Genomic DNA, 25,173 nt, shown 5'->3' on the forward strand with positions numbered 1-25,173 from the left:
TGCTGTACTTGACCCTGCTTTGAAAAAGGGGTTGGACTAGATCATCTCAGAGGTGCCTTCCAACCTCAACCATCCTGTAAATCTCTATGAACTACAGGAACTATAGTAATAATATGAATAGGACTGAAGACAGAGAGGCAGTAATTTTCAAATTTTCAGTTAAGGTTAGTATTAGAGAGCTGCCAATGTAATTATCAAGCAGCAACAGCAAGAGACTGTACAAAAGATTCAACTTCTCATCAGCAACTAGTTCTAAAAAAGGTTGTTAATTACCAAAGAAAACCTGGAATCATGGTGATTATAATCAAGATAAAAACAGTCTGTGAAAGTACCCGTGAAAGTCTCACAGGTAGCAACAGCACTCCAGCATCGAATCAGATCCAGAAAGTTCTGGATCCAGCTCTGTTTTTCTTCTACCTTGTATTCTCAAAAATCCAGGTGAGACAGACATCCTTTGTAACAAGTCTATTTTCAAATTGTTCCCTTGTCAACATTGTTTCTCCGTTTCAGAGAGATGAGATGAGCAGTGTGTATACTCCAGACAAATTTGTTTGTCCTCCAGACCACCTTTATGTATCTGTGAATCTGCAAATTCAGTTTTCCTCACATACTTACAAAATAACGAACAAGATGCCTCACATCCAAGTTAGAAGTGTTTGAGCAAAGTAGCTGTGTAGATCTTTGGTGGTTTCCTACATATTAGGAAAGCTTCTGTTTATACAAATGTTCCCACTCACTACGCATTGGAAATAGTCCTAAAAATGACCTCTTCGCCTGCTATCAACAACAGCATTTTAAAAACAGCCAATTAATACCTGATTGCTCCATTGAGAGTCTTATGTTACTTAAATTCTTGGAAAAAAGAAAAAGTACCTCTTGGAGATGTATTTAATCAACACAATACTAATTAAAGTTGAAAAATACCCCTGAGATTTTTACTACGGGATAATGAAAAATCTGACATGAAGATTGTAGTAATAGTAAAGTGATGCTGATCCAGAGGACACATTTTCACTGCAGTTCTAAGCAACTGTCTGTGCAGTGCTATGCTTCATTATTCTCATTTCAAAGGTTTAGAGCGCAAGAGAGATGACAAGATAAACACAGTCTCCTGCTGCTATTCTTTCTCTGAAAGACTCTCTAAGTCAGGGTAGGGAGTAGCATTACATGTAATGTCCCCCCATGTGTCACAACTAACCTTCAATTTCATTATTAAGTAGAAATTGTATATATTTGAAATAGTTGTTATTCAACAGAAATACTGATAGATAAAAGTAGTTTAAATCACAAGATATGATTTAAGCCATTATTTGTACTCTGACCTGCAATTTCATAGAGTATAATACTTACAGCCTCTACCTATCATCCCCTCAAAAATAAGGTCCAAAAAAATGCTGCTGCTGCTTAGATTTTTTCTTCGTAAGGCAACAGGTTAAAATTAACAAAACAAATGAAAAAGGAAATTCACCTCCAAGTCTGAATTAGTTCTTTTCAGATTAATTTGGTCAAGAACAATTATAGTAAGGCAAAATGCACAACGGAATGAACTTGTTTTGGCCAAGCATGACAGGCAGGTAGAAACACAGTATTCTTCATACTCCTAGTACACTTGATGTGAAAGTATTTTTTAATTTCCAAGCCATCTGTTTACAATTAAATGTTATAATTCACCTTGCTAACAAGGTGAATTCTAGTTTTTACCAGTGCTGCACCAGCATCAAGACTTTTCACCATCTTTAGCACAATTTTAAGTTGCAATTCAGCCATTAAATTTCTTTACCTCTTTAATCAACTTGAATTCCTCTTACTTCTCACCACCTAAAGAGATTCCTGAAGCACATCAATATTGAAGCTTTCAAACCAATGACTTTTTATGTATTTATTTTCATTGATGAGCTTGGTGAATCTTGTAAGCTGCCACTGATTATGTTGAATCATCTTGCAAGAGCAGTAACAGAGAAGATTATTTCAGCACACTTTTAAATAAAAATACAAATTGAAAGTAAGCTTCTACTTATCATCTATTGAGGATTTCTTTTCCTGAATGTGAATAAACGTTACTTATTGAAACTGCATTGTATTCCCTTCCTCACTGTAAGACGAATTTGTGTAACAAATACATCTCCATATATTATTAACACTTACAATTAAATCAATAGTAACCAACAAAAAATGAATATAGTCACTGTCTTGGAAAAAATGGAAAAGTGGAAACAACGCAGGAAGGATCAGGATCAAAAACAAATGACTAAACACAAATTTCCATTCTTCTCTGATTCTACATCAAAAAATAGGCAAGCATTAAAACGCAGGAAAAAATTTTTTAGGTTAGCCAGAGATATTAAATGACATTGTCATGTCAAAAAAATAAAATAATGAAGTTTTGAGGTAGAGATCAAATGTTTTTAAAGGTGTTTTAATTAGTCTTCTAAATACTGTTTGAGTAAGAAATTAGCTGGGACCAGAAGTGTCCTGGAAAACAGCTTGGTTTAGAGATGTGTTCCTTCTCGAAGACTGTGTCAATAATCTAATTAGATGAAACAGAATAAAAGAACTAGCCTGTTGACCTAACATATACTTCATGATGTGGTGAAACTAAACAGAATTAGGAGGTACCAAGAACTTAACACGTAATGAGTTGTAGACCAAATTAACAGACGAAGTAAATGAAAAGTGAAGGGAAAAAAAAAAAAAAAAAAAAAAAGGAAAAAAGGGGGTGCTGTGATATCCATATCTACAGCTCTAGGCGTCTGTCCAGACTGGAACCTAAAATTCCTCCTAAACTTGAGTCTGGTCAGGTACGTTTTCAACTCTTTGACAAAATAAACAAAAAAAATATACACAATAGGAAAGTCTCTATTTCCTAATACCATGGAATATTATGGAGTTTTCACAAAGTAATTAAGTATTCTGTGTATATTAGGAATGACAGATGATTGGAGAAGACTGTGCATTTATATTAGTGTTCAAATTCAAATTAGAATTGGAATTTCAAAGTGAGCATCTCCAGACTCTACACCTAATGCACTCTGCCCAACATCAAAATGATCAAATGATCTTGGAGCACACAAGCTAGATTTCTGTTAAATTAAACACTAGTTCCACATACTACTAGATATGTAGTCCACAAGACCAGGCTGGAGTTACCTTCAAAATAAAACTGATCAAAATGTACACAGTACTGTAGATGCTGGTTTGTGAGCAACAAACATTTTATTCTACAAATAGATTTCCACTGGCCTGTACTATTTGCTGATGTAGACAGATCTATAATCTCTAAATGGCTGTTGCAGCTTCTCGGATCCTGTTCTTTAAAGCCAGTAGACACAAAGGAACTGTTGTCAATACACATGACAGGATAAAAAAAAATGGTTATTAAAGTTCTATCTTATTTGAATGGAGTGGAAAAGGGTGTTAGAATTCTCATTGCCAGAGTGTAACTGACAGTGTGTTACCCAAAAAAACAACTCAAAACCAGAACGCATCAATTTGATGCCTCCAGCTTCTCGTAAGAGTTGCTTTTGCTACTTCAAGCAAGAGCCCTTGTCCAAATTATGCTTCAGTAGCAGCACTGTTGTACTTCCATGATTTCTAAATCCACAAAATGAAGTAAGACTCATCAGAGAGCTTGAGGTTAAGGATCTTTCGTGACAAGTACTCTTACACTTTGCAAAACCTCTGTAGGTTTTTTTGACACTGCTGCCTCTGATTTCTGGAAAGGACATGCATATTTTTTTTATGTTTATATCCAGCAGATTATTGCATGATAGTATTTAATGACCAAAGAGACTGGACCAGGGACTGACCAAGCATGTAAACATAGAATAAAAGGCCTTTTACTCCTGATACAGTACCCAAATCCTGTGAGAATAAATAGTCAAAGCCAAATCTAAATGTTCTTGCAAATATGCAACACAAATAGAAAAAGAGTATTTAACCACCTCCTAAAGAACAAAGTGTGCTTGGGTGACTGAAAAAGATGATGCCTGTAAGTTCAAAAGCAACTCTTCCTTCAACCAAACTAGACTGAAAAAAATAAAAATAAAAAAGGAGAGAAGAAATACTCAATGCCCCTGATTTAACATTGAAAATGTTTTTTTAAATTTCGTATATACACATTGCATATATATAGGAAAACATTTGAGAAAATTCCTTAATACTAGAATTTTAAATTTGCAAAAAAATCAAACAACTAAGTAATAGAAATGACATTCTTATTGAAAACCCAGCAGACTCAGCCAATGCCCAGATAATTGCAGTCAGTACACAGTGGAGATCTGAGTCTGTAGGCACAGTTTATCAAATCATAATATTAACTCTGTTACTCAAGTAGCTTTTACTGGTCCAGTATAATAAAAGCTTTTGCCTGCAAGCACAAAACATACTGAATTAAAACCTGCCACAATTGTCATAGGAGAATTGTTGCTCCAGAAATCAGTGAAAGTCTGTCAGGAAACTACTTAATGCAACAAAAATCTGATCTTGTAGCCTGTGAAAATAAGTATATAGGAGCTTGGAAAGAGTTCCTGTCTGTTCAAAAGTAGCAAAGATGAGTGGAGGTTTGTGGAAGACCATCAGTGAACTGACAACCTCTCATAAGGTGTTGGTAAGCATTAGTGATTGACCTATCACAAGATCTTGGTATGGCCAGGACCCATTCTAACCATAACAAAAACCCTGTGAACAGAAATTTATCAACTTCTAAATGAATGCAGTCTTGATCAGGACGTGCACAACACTGCACAGGATGTCTTAGATAAGGGGAAGAATTCCCCCCCCGCCCCCCCAAAAAAAAAAATCTGTCATTTATTCTCTATCACTTGCTGCTTTGTGGTACCAACGTTCTCTCCTGGAAAGATTTTCAGCTTCACAGTATACTTCTTAAACTCCCCAGTGTAGTTGCAGTACGGGAGGTGGAAGGATGTGAAGGCAATGAATGAACTCTCCGAAGATGCACATCATCAGTTTTATAACTCTTCATCTTTGCACACAGTATTTTGAAGGCATCCTGTATTGTCTGCCCATACACACCCAGACATTGCTGGTATTAGGAGTAGTTCTATTTTCTGCGTTATGTTCTATGCGGTACCCACTAGGCATTGCAATCTTCTGAAAAGATGCATGATCACACTTATACTCCTTTGGCTTGCTTGGAAATTCAGAAGAGGGAGGCAACTTTTACTACTATATAAAAAGGGTACAGCGCTACTAAGGGAGGGAATAAGAAACATAGCTGGATCAGCATCTACTAAGATCTACCATCTACCAGATCTACCACTGACCAACAGAAGCCAGTAGACGTGATCTTTTTGGATTTCAACAAAGCTTTCAATACTGTTCCTCACAGTATCCTTCTGGACAAAATTTCCAGCATACAGTTAGACAAGTACACAATACAATGGGTGAACAACTGCCTGATGGCTCAGGTTTATAGGAAATGGAGTTACACCAGGGCAGCAGCCAGGCACTGGTGGGGTTTCCCAGGGCTCTGTTTTGGGGCCAGTTCCCTTCAGTGTTTCTATAAGTGATCTAGACACAAGACTTGAATGCATACTAAGTCAGTTTGCAGAAAACACTAAATTAGTAGCAGCTGTTGAATCTGTTAAGGGTAAGAGGGGCCTTGCAGAACAATCTTAACAGACTAAAGGGCTAGGCAATCACCAACTGCATAAAATTTAAAAAGAGTAAGTGCCAGATTCTGCACCAGGGAAAGGCTAACCCTAGATTTACATACAAGCTGGGGGACAAGAGACTGGAGAACAGCCCCAAAGAAAGAAATCTAGGGATTGATTGATGTCAAGTTGAATGGGAGTTAACAGTGTGCCCCGGCAGCCAGGAGGACCAACTGTACCCTGGGGTGCATCAGGCACAGCACTGCTAACCAGTCCAGAGAAGGGACTGTCCCCTCAAGCACTATGTGCAGTTTGGGGCCCCACAATGCAAGAAGGACGTAAAACTATTAGAGCATCAAAAGGAGAGAACAACTAAGATGGTCAAGGGCCTAGAGCAGAAGAAGCATGAGGAGCAGCTGAGGCCCCTGGGTTTGCTCAGCCCAGAGCAGAGCAGGCTGAGGGGAGGCCTCATGGCGGCCTGCAGCTCCCTCACGAGGGGAGCGGAGGGGCAGGCGCTGAGCTCTGCTCTCTGGGGACAGCGACAGGACCCGAGGGAACGGCATGGAGCTGGGACAGGGGAGGGTCAGGATGGGGGTTAGGGAAAGGTTCTGCACCCAGAGGTGGTCGGGCACTGGGACAGGCTTCACTGAAGCAAGTCTGACAGAGTTCAAGAAGCATTTGAGTAATGCTCTCAGACATAGGACCACCCAAAAATCAGGACCTCTGTGGACCTAGGAGTTGGTCTCCATGATCCTTGTGGGTCCCTTCCAACTCAGAATAGCCTATGAGCCAATCAAAACTGGAATAAGACAATCAGTCATCAACCCATTTCATTGTACACATAAGCTGGAAAACATGAAGCAATTTCTCCCTCCCTCTCCCCCCCAGCTGCTTCTTGAAATGCTTTTTTCAAAAGGGAGAAGGAATAATGAACAAATATTGGAAACAACATAAAAAGAGTATTTGCCTAATAAGATCTGAGACTATGCTCTGCAACCAGGTTTGAGTGAAAAAAAAAAAAAAAAAAAAAGATGGGATGACTCAGGGTAACATCCCTACATTAGCCTTAATTAACAGCTTGCTGCCAGTACCTTTTTTTTTTTTTAACAAAAAAAGGTAGAACAGTAACTTTGTGCTATATTTGTAACTGAATTAGAGGATGAGAAAAACATGCTTTATTTTACGAGCAAAGAGTTGTCCTTCAGTAAAAGCATTAAAATTTTCTAAATTCTGTAAAGTGGAGAAATTATTTTAAAAAGGTATTTATGAATTCCAAGGGCTTTGATGTTCCTCAAATAAGTCCGCATAATCATATGTTAATTTATAAAATTGAACTGACCAAATTTTTTCTACTAATGAAATACATCACTTCACAGCTTTAATTTCAATGTTCATTTGAAGTAACTGCACTGCATATTAGTCAACTTACATGCAAATCTGACAAGTTCTACATCCATTTCATTTCTACTTTAAATTACATTATGAAATTCCAAACACTATAGGTACAAGACTGAAATATTACCACTGAAATCTTATTTTGTTTACTCCGATGGGAAAACAGAATTATATCTATATTTAAAATATCAAGTTCTACTGTAGCCTGAAATACAGGCAGTCTAGTATAGCTCTCTTTTTCCCTCTCTTCTGTACTGGTAAACTCAATAAATATGCAGAAGGTTATGGTCTGATTCTGTCTTTTAGCTAACCGTGGGAAACAGAAGGGCTTACAAAATGATAAACAAGTTGAGTAACAAGATATAGGGGAATAAATAGTAGAAAAAGGAAAAGGAATTGTTTTTATTAGAGGATTTTAATCTTACCGTGCTACAACTAAAAACTGGTCAATCTGACGGTCAGTAAGGGGGCTATCTGGATCCCATACTTTTACTTCCAGCTTTGCCTGTTCTCTGTCATCTAATTCTCCTGTCAAAAGGTAGATGGGACAAAACACTTATTACTCACAAGGTTTTTCTCTGTGTACTTCTTGTGCTATGTTTAAAAGAGACATTGTACATTTATATATATACACATATATACTCTTAAAAAGTACTTAATAATCAGCAGTTATACATTTATATTTCATACTGCAGTGTCAGTAAAATAAGTATCTTTCCTTAACATCAGCATTTGAATTTGTTTTAAAGAGGCAGTGTTAGGTGGTGTAGTATCAAAGAACTTTAATAGAAAGTGATTATAAACTTGAAACCAAAATGTAAATAACCAGTGGAGCTTTTTAATTGTTTCTCAACTATATCAAAGTTAATTTCACTTAAGCCACATTAAAATTAATTTTACACTTAACCAGCTTTAGCAATTAAAAATCCTATCCAATTTTTATTCTGAATACACCCCCAAAACAGAAATCATTATGAAACAATGCTACCTACTATATTTATTTCTTTTTCACCTCTTGCTCTAAACCACTACATTATCCGTATCATTAACACCAATCATACTATTAAAATTGCTGTTTGTTGACTCACCCACTCACAAAGTGATATATAACGCTACGGCACAAAAAAATTACTATATACTATATAATCGTTTCCCAAGTCCGTTTGAATGAATAGAGCAATCTGTGTATGTGCATGTGACTGAAACAACAGTGGTATTTTCAGAAATTTAACTTGCACTGTATTTGTTATTAAAATTACGTATTTCTTGGAAGAACAGTAAAGTGTAAAGACAAGACAATGATTCACATTCATACGGAAACCTAAATCTCGGCTTGGCTACTCCATCAGTAACTTCTACTGCAAAATGAGAAACACAGAACAGAGGGTGGTAGACAACACACAGTCTACTAGTATAGGAATATTTATCTATAGGACATGGCCAACATCAACATAGCGAATTGCAACAACAAAGGGCAAGTGCAGAATTAAAGTCATCATCCACCTTTGATATTTTAGAAATAAGCATTTTCTTCCTTCATTGAAGATGTGAAGAACTTAAGTGTTCAATTGGCCCCTAGTGCTTCTCTGAATTTTGTGAGCTCCTGCAAGAATAAAAACCTGTGCTCAAATAGAGCCATGCCATGTCATTTGAAAAGCTAAGCAGTGTGGCTATCTAAGTACACAGAAAATCACTTCAGTCTCTGTTTTTTCTTATGACTTAATGAAAACAGTCTCAATACGCATCGTACCATTAAGACATGAAAAAACCTGGAGTCTGGAAGCAGACTGCAAACCCAGCTCCGGTTCTTCTGAAATCTGATTGTACGTGGCAAGTTTCTTTGGTACATCCATTCTGAAAGGCAAGTGTGGTATATATCCATTCCTACCAAAAGCATGAGATAGAACCATGCTGATAGACCAAGCCAGATAGACCATGCTGTCTGGCTGTTCAGGAACATTCTCAGAAAAACAACGTAAACGACTTTCTTCTGATACACAGGCAATAAAGACTCGTCTGCCTAATGGGACTTATGCTTCTGTTTAAGCTAATTCACATCCAGCACTGGAGACAAACTGTTAATTTCTAGCACTTGTGGGTAGGATTTTATGTCTATAAACTTATTCAATGGACTACACACTTGTCAATACATTCATTTTTTCCATCTGTGACAGACACATTGTGGGTGATGTTCTATATTTTATAAATAACCTCAGAGCACTTCATTTCAATTTGTTAATATATAGTTTTCAAGTATCTTTCATATTAACTTAACTGTTTCAGAACATCACATCCTGGAGATCTTAACTGTAGAAGTATGAGAAAAGCCAGGACTTGGACAGGTCATGGTTCGCACAAACACCATACAAACATAACACAGATATTGAACCAAAAGATGTCACTCTCCTGAATCAAATTTGAAAAAAAGATTTTAAAATGGAACTACCACACCTTACTTCAAGTACATGTAATTTAAAAACAAGATTTTGTAGTAATGATTATAACTGTTGATAAAAGCAAATCTGAAGTATTGCCAAACAATAGTTTGTAATGGTAGTAATAAATATACTTAAATAAAAGCAACAGAATCTATACCAAAAGATCTATATACAAAATATAATGTAATTGTTGCTCTGCTATTTCATATTGCAAATATGTTAGACATGTGGGTTTCCAGAATACATGCAGTCTCTGCCAAAATGCAGTTGAAATATATGCCTCATTCCTGATTTTCTACCTAAATGGCAGCTTTATCACATACACATGAAGAGAAGGAACATAAGCAGTTCAAGTCATGGGGGCAGTCAAGCAGTGCAGTAGAAGTCCTTGAACAAAACCCTCAAGAACAGAAATGTGATGCAATTCCTTGGTATGTCTTGAACATTTGAATAAAATGATCATGTAAGATAAACAAGTCTTCTTTCTAGAGGTGATCTTCCAAAATGTTAATAATTTAAAGAAAAAAAGTTTTTCTTGAGCTGTCTTTATTTAACTATGTCAGTACCATATACTATAGGATTTTTTAATGTAGCAGACCCCTTTAGAGCTAAAACTTCATTTCTATCAACAACTCTACATTTATAATTTATGTCATTGAATTTGATGCATAATTATAAGATATTCAAACTGAACAGGTATCAAAGTCGCCACCGTATTCATTCCTCATACTGCGAACAGTTGCAGACTCCAGGACACAAATGGAATGGGGGAGTTCTACTTTTAACGTTTTCAGTGTTGTATCTAAGAAGGCTCTTGGGTTCTGTTTTGTAAGTGTTACCTTCCCTCACCACCACCAACATACCAGTTATCTCCTTTGGCTTCTGAAAAGTGCTAGGCTCATTTTTTGAATGCCTGGTATGTCATATCAGTGTATCCAATTTATTTTGAGTACTACTTAAAATTTTATTATAGCCAATCTAATCCCAAAGATTAATTTTACTGGAAAACATTAGAAAATGTCCAGAAATACGTCAATTTTTCTCCTCATCAATTGTTTGGTATCTTCTCATGTCTTTCTTTTTAAGAAGCAAAATGTTAAGTTTTTTCTTTTAACAAAATTGAAGTTCTGCATTTCAGTTTGTCATTTAATCAAAAGAGTTCTCTTCCCACCCCGGCAAAAACAATTCTAAGTAAAGTTTTACAAAACAAAACAAATGAAACTTAAGCTATTAACCAAATGCCATTAAGTCGAACTACAGGAAATTAAAGATCTACTTAATCCTCTAGACTTTGCTTGCTGCAGATAAATAGCCCCAGGGTAACCTGTACGTTAGATTCAGAGGGACTCTGTGTTGTTCTCAGGACATATCCAATGAAAACATGTTCTGTGAACATTTCCTCACAGCACAATTCTTAGTTTTACAGATTACAAAACCGCAATACCGTATCCTTTTAAAAAAACAAAATGGTTAAGAAATTGAGATATAAAATCTATAAAATGAAGTGTGGGGTAGGTGTGTGTGTGTTTATTTTCTAAATGATCTTCAGGGAAACAATGCCAATTCCACTTCTAATGACTCACAATTGTTGATGTAACTGACTGAAAAACAGCCAAGATATTTTTTTTTTTTTTCTGATAACACTTGTTAGGCATGATTTTTTCTTTGTGTATTTTGTATAATTTGCACTATTTTTCAATTTTCTTTTTTTCATAAAGTATTTTAGCATTCACTTTGATCCAAACACCTGAAGTAACACCAGCAGTGCTCAGCTTTCTGAGTGAATCCATCTTTTATGATACGCAAAACAGAAGTACCACCTGCTTGGTCCTTACAAAGGGCAGAAAATCTGTAGACATGATTTTTTGGTCATAGTAAGAAGGCAGGTGCAGCCATGGACCAATTGCCACCAGACCAATAGTTTGTGCTGCAGAGTTCCCCCTGCTATGGAAATCATCCAGCCCTTGATAGAATCTCTTGAAATTAGCCATGAGGTTTGATTCATGCATTCATTACCCATACTCACCAGACACCAAACACATAACCATGAAGGCCTCGTAAATGTATAGGTATGTGCCAAGCATTAAGAATATAAAATTAAGATATCTTAGCAGCCTTCCAGTAATTAAAGGAGGCTTACACTGGGAAGCTGAGGAAGGTGTCTTTCTTATGGAGCATAGTGGGGTTGGAACTAGATCATCTTTAAGGTCCTTTCCAACCCAAACCATTCTATGACTCCATTAACTGATCTCACAGGACTCTTACCTTTTGTGCTTCAGCTTTACACCTGTGAAACAGGAACAGTATTTCTTCACTACATTGCAAGGATGTGAAACAGAGATCCCTTTCTGTTATAACTGAAATACAGGATCAGATTTAGCAGATATACTTTTTACCAGATTTTTGCCAAAACTGTTGGGCAGTATACTAACCGCAGGTAATCCTAAATATATTTTCAAACTCAGATTTGTGTGCTATTTAGCATCACAAAAATGGACAACTAACCACTGAAAATGAGACTTTGATTTCTGAACCACCTTCTCGTGCTGACATTTAGACTGCTGACAAACTTCTGTAACTTACTGGAGAGAAAAATAGCATCACATTTGATTTTCTTGTACTGTTTAGCTATGAACAGAGTTCTAGACATTAAAAGTGCCTGTCTAAAGTAAATCTAAACTTTCTCCTCCAATTACAAGTTCTTTAGTTCCCCTCTAGAACAGCCAACATACTTGTACTATATATCATGAAATATACATTAATACACAGAGGTTAATTGTCGCAAAACATCACACAGCTTTTTGTAAGCAACTGATGATGGAGGAGAGGGGAGAGCAGCACGAACAGCTTAACCGGGAAAGGTTACAAAATGATGAAGTCACTGCCACTGGGAGAAGGAGTTCTATGTGAAGGATAGGAAGAAAGATCTTTCAGATGAATGTAAAAACTTAATGAGTTTTACTAAAGGCACTTAATGAGTTCAACTCTGCACACACTGAATTCATTGTAGACAGCTAGCTGGCTGTTGATCTTAACTTCTCGAAATCACAACCCTTTTCACTATAAAAGCTCTGCAGACAATTCTTATTACTCATTTTTGACTTTCCCCCCCCCACACATGATTTGTGATTCTTATCAGTACTGGTTAACCAAAAATCATCCAGAAAAAAAAATCCAAAATTTATGCTCAACTCTGAAAAAAAAAAATAAAAAAAAATTATGTGCAAATAGTTACTTTAATAAGAGATGCGTGAGAAAGCTTAGATTATTTTAGAAGTGTAGGAAAACTACCTGTTTACTGTTCAGCTGCAGAACAACTTCCCCGCACCCATCCCTGCTTAACTTGCCTGACAGAAGGATATCTGAGATTTCAGCTAGTCATTCAGATGAGTTCTATATTTATAGAAATGTTCTGGTAAAACTCAATATATGAGCATATCACATGTATAAAGACTAGAAGTGAAAAAACAGTCTTTATAAAGACAGTATGTACAGAGACTACAAATCAAAGTTATCAGGTGATAGAAGACCATTACTGGACTACAACAGGCAATTTAAACTGCTGCTGAGCATTTTCTAAGCCAATAAAACATGTACACTTCAATTGCCTCCTACCCTCCAGAGCTCTAGTCTACAAAAAATTCAGTCATTCTTCACTTGAGAAATCCTTTCCAAATTAAACTTCCTCCAACACCAAAGACTTTAGCACTCTCCCAGTGCTCGGTCTTGCACTGCTTATAAATCAGAAACTGATGATCAAAAGGCAAGGTCTCACAAAGCACTCAAAAGAACTTTAATTCATTGAGTTTAAAAATCCCAGAATTAAACAGAAAGAATTACTATTGAGCTCAAAACAAACTAAACTATAAGCAGTCAGTATGACCAACTTCTCCATAATGCAGCACCAAGAATGGCTGGAATGACTGTCCAGGGCTAGAAGAAAGGAACAAATAATGTTGACACTTTCTCAAAACTGCAGAGAACAGTATGCAAAAATGAACTTCCACAGATGTAGGAAAACAGAGACATAATGTCCTAGAACCAGATCATTCCTCACTTTGTAATCCTTATGTTAAAGACACTTTTAGGTAGAAACCCTACTGCTACAGGAAGGAAATATTAAAAATAGTCAGTCCTTTCATTTTAGTGTTTTATGGCAGTTCTAAAGGCAATGACCTAAATTAACGTATTGCATAAAACTGCAAGTCCTACTTCAGTTCAAAGGCAAGGGCAAGTATTCAAACATTGGAGAGACACCAGAAATTCACCTTTATTTTGGAACTGGCTTTTTTTACTCCATTGATATACGTGAATACATCTGAACGGTGTGACTTGCACCAAGATTTGTCCCCTCTTACCCCCATTTTAGTTGATATTTTGGTAAGTTTAGCACTGTGAAGTAGTCTATAGCACTAGTGAAAGCACCATTTCCACATAGAATACAGAGAGATTGCAGCAGTTTTTCTGAATTCCTGAAATAACAATACATGAAGTCATGCAGTTTTCAGGAAAACACAGTGAAAAATGATACTGCATATAACGTTTATATGTAGCATGGTACAGTTACTATTTAATATTTAAAATACTTGTTTTAAAAGAGGGATACCACAACACACAGACATTGTGTTCTTCAAAGACAACCAACCAACCAAAAACCCACACTACTAAATTATAGTGAGAGCTGTGGTCCTGCATTTTTTTTGACATAAACAATATTAAAAATATGTGAAGCCCCTTTGACTACAGTATGCTGAATATAAATAGTCCTGTTTGCTTGCATAAATTTAAAGCAAATATATAATTCAGATAGTAACTTTTTCTTTACGATGAAATGTATTTTGAATTATTCAAGTGTAAAAACACATTTCATCTGCATTTGACATTTGTTTTCCATCTTAAAGAGAAAATCATTCTATAAAAGTTTGTTCTTTTAAAAAATGGTTACAGTAAAATGGCAAAGGAAACAAAAAAAAACCTGAACTTCCAATAAGCCCATTTAGGCAAAGCTACTGAGGTAGAAAAATACAACAAAGTCAATTAAACCCTAAGATGTTGTGTTACAGCCTGAAAGGCGATTTGCAAGTGCTCAGTGCAAGGCATTACTTGGGATAATAAGCACATACACAGCATGCAATAAATAACTGTATCCGTTGTAAAGCCAGCTACCAGACAGAACTCATTTGGTATTTGAACAACCACAGAGAAGGCTCTATAGCCGTTATTAATAGAGACACCTTTCCAACAGCAATCACTCACAATCTTCCACACCAACAGCACAGCACAGACCATTCATCTCACACTGCAACCAGCACGCCAAAGAGAGGATAGCAATTTGATCATTTCCTTCGAGTTGTTGAAAAATAAGATGTTCATAATAAACATATGAAAAGAATGAGAACCGACACACATCTCCTTAAAATGACAAATATAGCAGGTAATCATAGATCTCTTGTTAGGAAGGTTAAAACTCTGACTTCAAGCATAAACCAACCTCAAGAAAAGTGGACCTGCTTTTACAACTGGGGACAGGAACAGCAAAAAAAAAAACAACAAACAAAACAGAAACAACAAACCACTACTGCAACAATCCCCAAACAAACAAACAAAAAAAAGTAATTCCCCTCAAACTGTTGAACACTTTTTATAAGATGCAATTACCGAGCAGCACACTTCTAATTTATCATTTTATTATAACATGGAAGTTGAGAATGATCTGAAAACTCAACTCCAGGAATAGACAACTACCACATATATATTATAAAAAAACAACATAATACATGTAATTGCTTGTTTGATTAAAATTATGTATGCACTTAACTAACCCATGAAGTTGTACCAAAATGCAACAAATATTGTAAAAATTACCATGTAACCCAAAAGATAGATGCATATTTTTGTTTCAAACCTATTTGTGTCACATTAAAGGCTTCATAAAAAAACATGTTTCATAAAACAGTCTCCTAATACCTAATTGAGCTTCTGTACTATGTGGCTGCTACACTAAACAACAGATTTCCATTGCATCTGCTAAATTAGAAAAAAGTAAGCAAAGTCTTTGCTGAAAACAGGCACAAAGAGGCCATTTACACGTGTTTTGTTTAATTTATAATAAAACTGATTAAAGAGCCTATAAACACACATTTAATTGCCCAGCACGTAAATCACTCAGCTCACTAGAAGAGACTGCCAAAAGAGAAGGGTATTATAACCTCTTAAAATTTGACACAATCAACACCGTAAAAGAGTATTTTACTATTTGTGATGACTGTGCATTTGACAGTTAACTGTGAAAAAAAATTACTTCACTGAATTTAGTAACAAGAAAAAAAATCTGTAAACCATACAAGAGATGACCATATTTAAATCTGCTCAAGAAACAGTTCCTCCTGAACAAGACTTTTGATGTTAAGTCAAAAGTACAACCAAGATAAACTCCATTTGAGAACAGAATATATTTGAGTACACATAAATAGAAATTTTATTCTGGTGTATTTATTACCCTTGTCAAGATTCATCTCATCTAACCTCTAATCTATTCTAGATGTCCATCGTCAGGTGAGATGAATCATGTCTAGGCATAATTTTTCTGCTTTGACCATAAAGGAATCTTACTGAGTTAGCAGAATTGTACACTTTATGTCTGGTGTTCCATTCGTGTTCATTTATCACAAGCAGCAGTTTCTGAATCTGGCTGCAGTATCCCTTGTTCCATCTACTAACAGTTAATTACTTACTTCATTAAAATGGGAAGTCCTCATCTTCTACTTGAGCCTGTAACCCTCAAAGATCTTTTTGCTTATGATCTATTTTGGATAATATTTTGAAATTGTCATTTATTTTGCTGGAAACTTAACAATTTTTTCCATAACTCTGAAGCCTCAATTCATTTCACACTGAACTTTCTGGAATGGATTTTTACAAGATTCTGGGGCATTTTACAGAATGAAGTACAAGTGAGGCACAAACATTTTCTTTTACACTTGCTCCTGAAGGTAGTTCCAGTATCAGAAATTCAACATCGCTTTCTGCGGTCTAAATCTCAATAAAGTCTTCTTGAATATACTGGACATCTGGTTTTAGACAACAGACTATGGACTCCAAAATTGCTATCTATCTATACAGAATATAAGAGGTACATAAGCTTCTAAAAAACTAGTTCCTCCACTCCACCTACTTTTGTCAACAGCTTTTCCCACAAAAAGTCTTACCCTCCCATGCCAACACATTGCTCAAAGAGCCTAAAGCTTCCACTGTTGTCACCTACTGTGCGTGCACAGGAAAAGCATTTTTTTCTTTGATGATCATATACAAGGAACTGGGTTTAAACTAAATCTGGCAACTTATTCTTGCAACTACAATTTGGTTCACAAAGGAAATGTTAACTATTTCAGAACCACATACTCTCCAAATTATCAACACTGAATATTTCTTAAAGCAAAAAGTTAGATATTTCATATTTCTAATCTAATGAACTCATGGAGAAAAAAAAAAAAAAAGAAAAAAAAAATATTGGCTGTCTTGTCATTGATTTTTTTAAAAACTGCCTGTTGTATTAATGCATGCAGTTCTCATATCCAAAAATTGTCAGAGAACTGATCACTTAGCACAAGTTACATACCGTATTTTCTGAAAACTGATAGGACAGTAGGGCCATATTTGTTTATCCTGTCAGACATTTCTCGTAACCACATCTGTCATCTGTCCGCATAGTCCTTAAACATAGCTCTCCAATTTTTAACACTTAAGTATTTGAATACTTAATATTGTAAAAATATTTCGTATTAAAAAGGCATGATTTTTATCTTCTCTACAATAGAATGAAATCATTGCCACTACATAAAACTTAACAGAGTTAATCCAGCACACGGACTTTTGACGAGAGAAGCATTTGCACCCTTCAAACAAGTCCTGCAGTTCTCAGGCTAGTATGAGAAATTTTCAAGTACAGCTGTGGTTCCTTCAATAAATGGGAGCATTATACACCATGAAAAAACAGAACAGATCCCTCCTCATGAGATCACAGCTGGGTTCCATTATTCTAAAACTGATTTTTTATTTACTAAACGAAAATAGACTTTTTATGTATATGGAAGCATTTAAAAGAACCAGGAAAAAAACAATACATTGCATCTAAGCATCCTAAAGTTTCATAATATTAAAATCTAAGCAGAATATAAATGAATGTCTTATCTGTCTCTTCACTCGTAAGAGTTTTTAAACTTAAAATCCTGGAATTTTAATATTCTCAAACATTAAAAGCCTTGAACTCTAAGTTTAATAGTTTCCATCCGATCTATTAAAAACAACATGCTCTTGCAACTGAGTTGGTATAAGAAGAAGAAGAAAAAAAAAAAACAAAACATCAGAAAATGCCTCTAAAGGAATATCTTTGTTCTCTTTCAAAACAGAAGTTTTAGAAGCCTTGGATATATATTCTCAGAACATCATCCAAAATTTACAGCTTAAATTTCCCCAAATGCTCCCCTTCCTATTTCCTCAGCTACTTGAACTCCATTAATTCTAAAAGGCCTTGCCTTCAAGAAATAGAACAGAGTGTAGAGCTGTAGAGCAAGCACTACTTCTAGACTCTCTCCGGATATTTTCAGACGTGCAACAGGGACTCTGGGTTTTTATACAGATACTTTGAAGGTAGTTTATTTCAGTTATTAAAAAAAAAAAAAAAAAAAAAAACCTTCTAACAGAACATCATTGGTACAGGCTGCTGCTTGTGCCATGTCAGAGATTTTAACTCCTCTTCCTCTGTATAACTTAGTAAGAGGTTGGTCCTCACCTCTCCATTTCCTCCTCCCTGCCAAATCCGAACTCTTTCTACTGGTTTAAATGGTTAGAGAGCATCTAGTTTCATCAGATTCCTGCACCACTAAGAATTCCCCAGAAGAGTGGTCTCCTTTTAAACCCAGACACAAGAGATACACAGCACTGGGTTAGGACCAGGACTGCAGCTGGGAGGGGACCATTAGCATCACAGAAGTTCCAGGTAGCCTCTCAAAGAAACCCAGTTACAGCGATTCTGATTAAGATCACCACTCTAGGCTGACTGGAACAGGGATGTGTAATGCCACTGCTGGTGGCAGTATTCTGTCACTGCTAGTAGTACTGTACTTACCACTAGCAGCCAGTTCTCTAGATAAACCTTTAAACCCAATCATTCCTTCCCACACCTGCCAGCCCCTCTTGATATGCCATATGCCTCTGTAGAAAGACTGAAGTCTCATTTCCCACCAACCACCCATCAACCCGATCCCTTCACACAGCCACCATCACCCTGCCCACTCTGACATGCCCGTTTTGCCCAGTGACCTCTAGCTCCATCCATACAGCTTGCTCCCCTCTTTGCTGTATTACACAGGAGTGAAGAACTTGGCTTTCTGCATCCTCACAGCAGGCATTATGAGCACACGAGGATGAGCTGACAGAAGCTGATGCTGCAACACAGGCAATTAATTAGCAGTAAAGTGTTCTTACCAGGCACTTTCCACTGTTCAGATAAGTGTTTGCTCACTGACTGTTAGGACCAGCTGCCACTACGCTGCTGCCCATTGCAACATCGGTTGGCAAGCTTTGGGTTCCCAAAGACACACTTCAAACACCCGAACAATTTAAGATAGGTGGAGAAAGTTCAGAAGCAACTTCCCTCTACAATCTACTTTCTGGCTGGTGGTTTTGTGCTAAATCTCAGGAACCACCCTATGTTCTTACAAGAGAGCAATAAAATTTTTAAAGGCTGGTGGTTGCTCTGTTACCTGCATCACACTACACACACATAAAGCTTTCATATATTACAATATGGATAACCAAATTATACTGAAGATTTTTGGTATCTATTAATGCTGTTAGGTTAATATTAGTGTTTGAACGTGCTAATCTTTGGGTGTTCCCTGTATTTTTAGGCTGAGATTTACTAAAAGCTCAAGGTGTTGTCTCAAGGCTTAATAGAAAAATAATCTGATTTTGACCATACTAAAATCAGCAATGACTGAACACATACTAAGACGTTACCTACTACCCAGAATCATAACTACAGGAATAAATAAAACCTGTCGATGCTGATAGCAATTTGTTCATATTCAGAACAATTTATGAAAGTATGCCTTTTAACCAAATAACAGAAATAATTATATGCCCAGAATAAATTTGGAAATTGTTGTTTTTTTATTTTGTTGGAGGGGGAAAAGGGGGAAATAGTTTGTTTTTAATTTCTTTAAAAAAAAAAAAAAAAAGAACAAACAAAACCACTTTTCTCTAGAGTAACAGTACTTAAGCTTACTAGTCACCTCGTTGCTGATGAGATACAGCAGGTAGATGCACCAAAACCCAACTACAGCAGAGAAGCAGGCACCTTGCTCCTGAGGGAGCAAGACAAGGGACGCTTGATATAAGATGCTCTCTACCTAAATTAGTGCTTTTGTTGGCTGAGATAAACCTTTTTATTCTCGCTTTGTATGGAAGAGTAGAACGTTATCCCACACTAGAAGGAGATTGGAAAATAAACAACTATTAGACTGACAGAATGAGCAATCGGAGAATGCGTGGATAAAAGAGAAAGAACATTATTTACAATCATACTAGCCAGAAATTAAGCCAGTGCTGTGGAATAGTCTCCTGTTCTTCCATACAATAAAAGCAAGTAACAATACTCACAATCTTCAAAGTGAAAACCTAGCAAGACTGGAGCAATTGGCATATGGAGAGAAGAAACAGTTTCATCCAACCATTTTATCATTCCCTGTCTGACCAACTCATGGTTTTAATCTCAAAAGGTGTTTATAACAAAGATCATAGACTGCTGAAATGCTGTCTGGTCTTTCTACAAAGCTATAGTCCTCACTAAGTGTAGCTTTTCCAAGTGATTTAGCTAAACCACCACACACAAGCAGTGAGCAAGATAAACAAGGCTTAGACATTGTCAATCAGATTTAAACTTAGTTTATATTTGTTTACTGTAAGGTTACAGAGGATTATTCTTCCACAAATAATTCTTCTTAAAATTCTTTTCAAGCACTCAACAAGTTTCTAAAGGGTTTCAGAGGCTTATAAGCTTCCACTTATTAGCTTCTTTCATGCACTATCAGCTTTTAATGACATCGTTGCCCATCATCTGATCCACAGCAGACTGAATTCTGTGTGTTAGCTTAACAAGCAACTGTTTGTACTTCTACATGCATAACCCCTGTATCTTATTTCCAAAATGTTATTTAGAACTTATTCTCAAAGGATTTCTCTCTTCATATGACCTTCTATGGCACTCACACCTACAAAATTCATGCTTCACAAACACTGCTTTTAAACACTCCCTCTACTTGTCTTTCCTCTCACATACAAGCAACTCAGTCTCTGGAAGACTGTCAGAGCCACTGTCAGAGCCACATGTGACTTCCAGGCATCCAGCTGGGGATACCTGCAACTCAATTAATCATCATTTAGCAACTCTATTCTCAAGGTATTAGGCCATACTTTCTATATTTTGCATCCCTTTTAAAAAAATATTGCCTCTAAATAGTAAATCTGCTGGGTGACATTCTGAAATAACCACACAACATCAGCAACAGGCAGACGGAGATCAGAGATGGAAGAGAGATTGGTGAGAAAACCAAGTCTTAGAGAAGTGAGGGGGGGAAGATTACAGGAAAACATAGGATTCTAAAATTAAACTCAACTTATCCATACATCTTTTGAAACATAGCCTATGCTACTGCTGAAAAGATTATTTCTTAATTTTATTATAGTTACAGCTTGGAAAATAAATATATACAAATAATTCCATGGTTTCTATTGGCTAAATACTGTTCACAGTGACAAGAACTGAGCTGTGACAGCCCAGTATTACTGCAAATCTGATCCTATGTTTTAATCTAGCATCCAGAATTACGACTTCAGCCTGTAGTGGGAACCCAACAGTCAAAGTTACACCCTCCATGCAAGTCTGTTCTGCAACACACATTCTCTGGTAAGTAAAGAGGTCCTGAAAATTTAAACTTCCCACAACCTCCCCAAGAATACAGATCCCTGGAGGAAAAAAAATTTTAAAAAAGGCAGAAAAGGCAGCATATTATTCTTCAGTAAACAAACAAAAGCCACAGTAGCCCATTCAGACAGGAAAATAAGTGTTCAGAACACAAGTTTTTAGACTACTGGAATCTGTTGTGTGTTTACATTGAAATATTTGGATACTTACAGAGGACATGGACAGGCTTTTACAGTTCAAAGAACATTTTCATTTATCAGCCACTTCGTGACTGGTCTTCTGAAAGCTAATCAGAACTTGCATGCTTTTACTCATTTGAATTGTGTTTATATGCCACTAAGACTTAAATAATAATAAAAAATGATGGCACGTGCACCGTGCACGTGCACCTTAATTTTATTTTTTTTTTGATAGTTCTGGGGAATTTCTGTAACCAAAATATGCCTACCAACAACCTCCAAAAAGATACACTTTCTGTCACGGAAATTTTAACATATGTGAATTAATTGTTTTCTATTGTATAATATTGTTATACCAATAATAGAAGACCTGATTTTTCTTTGGAGATCCCTGACTTAAAGTTCTCTAAATTCTGTTTCTTTACAAGTGATTGCTTTAGGCATTTTTTTTTTTAATTTTTTTTTTGTTTGTTTTTGTTTTTGTTTTTAAAAAAAGACATGACATTTTACACCTAAAGAGTTGTACATGATTGCATAAAAACTTGGACATATGCCCTTAGATAATTTTTGAAGCGTAGTCTGAAAAAAAATCATTTCAAGATTCAGAAATTTTCACAGAATCTTGTATCTGCAAAACACATTTATTTTATTCCATTAATTTTAAACATAGGTTAGCGTATATATATATAGATATATGTATATATTGGTGAATGAAAATGTTTGACAGTGAATGGATTAACTTCCACACTATCAGCTTACACAGAGACACAGCATCAGCTGAATCATCTTTTTCTTTTCCTTGAAGGTCAGAAGGCTACAGAAACACAATTCGATAACAATCAGCCCCATATACAACAATCTAGATATTTTTATACTCCTAAAATCAAATTATTTTTTCCAGCACAGCCACTGAAAGTAAGTGTAAATTAATCAAACTTAACAAGCAAAGAAGCTCTCTAATACTTCCAGATTCTTGGTTTGTGAACAACTTAGCGTTTCTGAATTTTAATCATTGATGATTCTTACTGCCTACTAAAGACAGCAATAAAAGTTCATCACTTACTGCACTTTGGGGATTAAAAAAAAAAAAAAAAAAAAAAGTAACATACAGTTGCATGAAGTCCTGTCTTCATGAAGTAAAACTTAACATCTTCTAATATATTTTTTTTAAAGTCAAATTCCAAACTAAGTAAAATTTTCATGGGAAAAACATTTACTTTACATGTATTATTTATTATTCCATAACTAAGCTCTACTGTTATCAATTGAAGTAGCAGAATTCAGCTGAAAAAAAAAAAAAAAGAAAAAAGCTTCCTCTCTGGCAGACAACCTCATTTCATCCTTTAAACCCCAACAACTCAGCCAGCTACTTCAGAACCACATCAATGCTTCCTGGTTACTTGACAGCCATTGAAATGGTCATTTTCTTAGTCCTCTAAGAAGCTTTCCTCTTGAGCATAGAACTGTCTACATAACTATTATATATATATATATATTATTATTTTTTACAGCAGGAATAGCAGTGCAGAATAACCTTGTTTTTAAACAAGTCTTTACTCCTCATAAACAAATCTGGAAAAGTCCTCCTATAAGTTATTTTTGGCTATTAAAATAACCTAATGATAACAACAACAACACACAAGCTACTGAACTGTATCTACAGTAAAATAATATTCCACGTGCCAGAAATTAAATCATTCTTTTATAAAGTTCATTAAGTAAGTTTTGCAGAAATTGTATTTGTTTTGTACGAGAGGCAACAAATACAGCAGGCAAAAAGCCCATCTCAGAGAAAACCCCATTTAAAATTACACATTTTGGATATTCAGAATTCTTTTAACTGAAGTTACATTCCTGTTGCATAATCTTTTCATATTAAGGAATAAATACCAACATTCTTAAAAATAGTATTTGTCTAGGTGTTTCTCAGAAAACTTTTTCTTTTGTTAGTACACATTTCACTGAAAAAAATGCTCATTTTAAAATTTACTAAGTAAATATAATTGCAAACAAGGGCATCTGCTCATGCAAACATAAAAATTCTAAATAGATTATATACTTCAAATTTTGTTAAAAAAAAACAAAACGTTAAAACGTTGCTATGTAGCACAAGTATTTGTTCTAGACTGAAAAAGATCCAATGATTTTTAAAGATGTGCTAAGGCTCAAAATGTTTGTTTCAGTCCTGGTAAAGAACAGCCAATATGATTTAATCCACCTAATACCTTAAAATTGGAAATCACATAACATACATTCTGCATTCAGAGTCTATATTCTTTCTCTCCCTATTAGAACATGTTTCACTTATCCTGTTACTCTGTTAATTCTACAAAACAAACTGGCCTTCAGTGTCTTCTTTCCATGAGGCATGCATGAAAGATCTAACCGGACCATACAGTTAGATAAATAAATAAACATGTAAATTGTCATGCACAGACTCTACAGGACAGTGTCTTTCCCACAGCTATTCAAGCAACATCTTCTCATAGTACTTCTCTGCCTCAATACTGACTAGTTTATTTCAGAATGCTAACATAAATAATAATGCAAGATAACAATTTATTTATTTAACTATCCAAAGAGCAAATATTTACCTTCTGCAAGCATGTCAGGCACATCTGCTTGATATCTAGGCCCCACTCTGATTTCTCCCTTGTCTGCTAAAAGCGTTTTCAGTGATGGATCATACACCAACGAATAAAAAAACGTATCCTAAAAAAGAAGACACATTTGCAACAGCATAATGAATTTTAAAATTAGCTTAGTAGATCTACCTCACTTTCCATGTGAAAATTATTCAAGTAACCCTTGTAATACACTTTTACAGGCTACGGGTTTGGTACAAGAATAAACATTTTGAAACATTAATCTTGATTTTAAATAATGCAGATGTTTCTTGCATACTTTTACATGCCTAATCAAAGCTTTTCTCATTGCTCTGAGTTATTTCAGAACAGAGCAATGATGAAAAGATTCATACTTAAAAATTCTTTTTTTTTTTTTCCGAATCTACTGAAACATGTTAACCATTTTCTGAATTTCCTATTTCCTTTCCTAAATACCTCTGCCATACTGACTTTTTATAAATTAGTCTCAAACAGCATACAAAACTGCCAGTGTCTGAAAAGGGCTTACACAAAAATAGTATTGACATATCTGATACAGTCATTTGCAGCATAGGGTAAATGTTGTTCTCAGAAACATTTTTCAGATTATCAGTGGTCTTGCTGTAGAAATATGAAAGTAAAGACATATTAATTCCAGCTAAAAAACACAGTCTGCCTGACATTATATAAAAGACACTCCAAAGGAAAAATGCATTTATGTTTAAAGGTATTTTATAGTACAAAGCTAGTTTAAAGGCTTATCTTTCAAGGTCACAGGGATTTTTTTTTTTGCCTCTAGTAAGGCTAAACACTTAAATTTTCTTCCACTGAAATGAAAGGAGAAGATATTTTTCATCCAGTAGTTCAGAGCACTTAGAATTAAGCTCCTATACTAAGTTACCTTCCAGAGGACCCTTCCCATCTATTGACTATGGAGTATGATATTTTGAGTATGTA

General features: G+C 35.6%; 1 protein-coding gene and 1 long non-coding RNA gene across 9 annotated transcripts in view; both read right to left on the reverse strand.

The window, feature by feature from the left end:
- The window catches only part of MTA3 (metastasis associated 1 family member 3), a 159,968-nt gene that overhangs the window by 81,706 nt on the left and 53,089 nt on the right, over positions 1-25,173 (reverse strand). For all 8 annotated transcript variants that reach the window (XM_035323293.1, XM_035323295.1, XM_035323294.1 and 5 more), the window contains 2 exons: positions 24,205-24,322; positions 7,433-7,535 (listed from right to left, as the gene is read on the reverse strand). In XM_035323293.1, coding sequence (XP_035179184.1) covers positions 7,433-7,535; positions 24,205-24,322 — 221 coding nt within the window. The remainder of the gene's footprint in view (positions 1-7,432; positions 7,536-24,204; positions 24,323-25,173) is intronic.
- Positions 13,433-21,794, reverse strand: LOC118165308. Its single transcript, XR_004749978.1, has 3 exons — positions 21,584-21,794; positions 16,987-16,989; positions 13,433-13,445 (listed from the first exon to the last, which is right to left on the reverse strand). It is a non-coding gene; the product is annotated as an uncharacterized LOC118165308 (long non-coding RNA).

The sequence above is a fragment of the Oxyura jamaicensis genome, chromosome 3 (genome assembly GCF_011077185.1).
Source record: "Oxyura jamaicensis isolate SHBP4307 breed ruddy duck chromosome 3, BPBGC_Ojam_1.0, whole genome shotgun sequence".
Lineage (NCBI taxonomy): Eukaryota > Metazoa > Chordata > Aves > Anseriformes > Anatidae > Oxyura > Oxyura jamaicensis.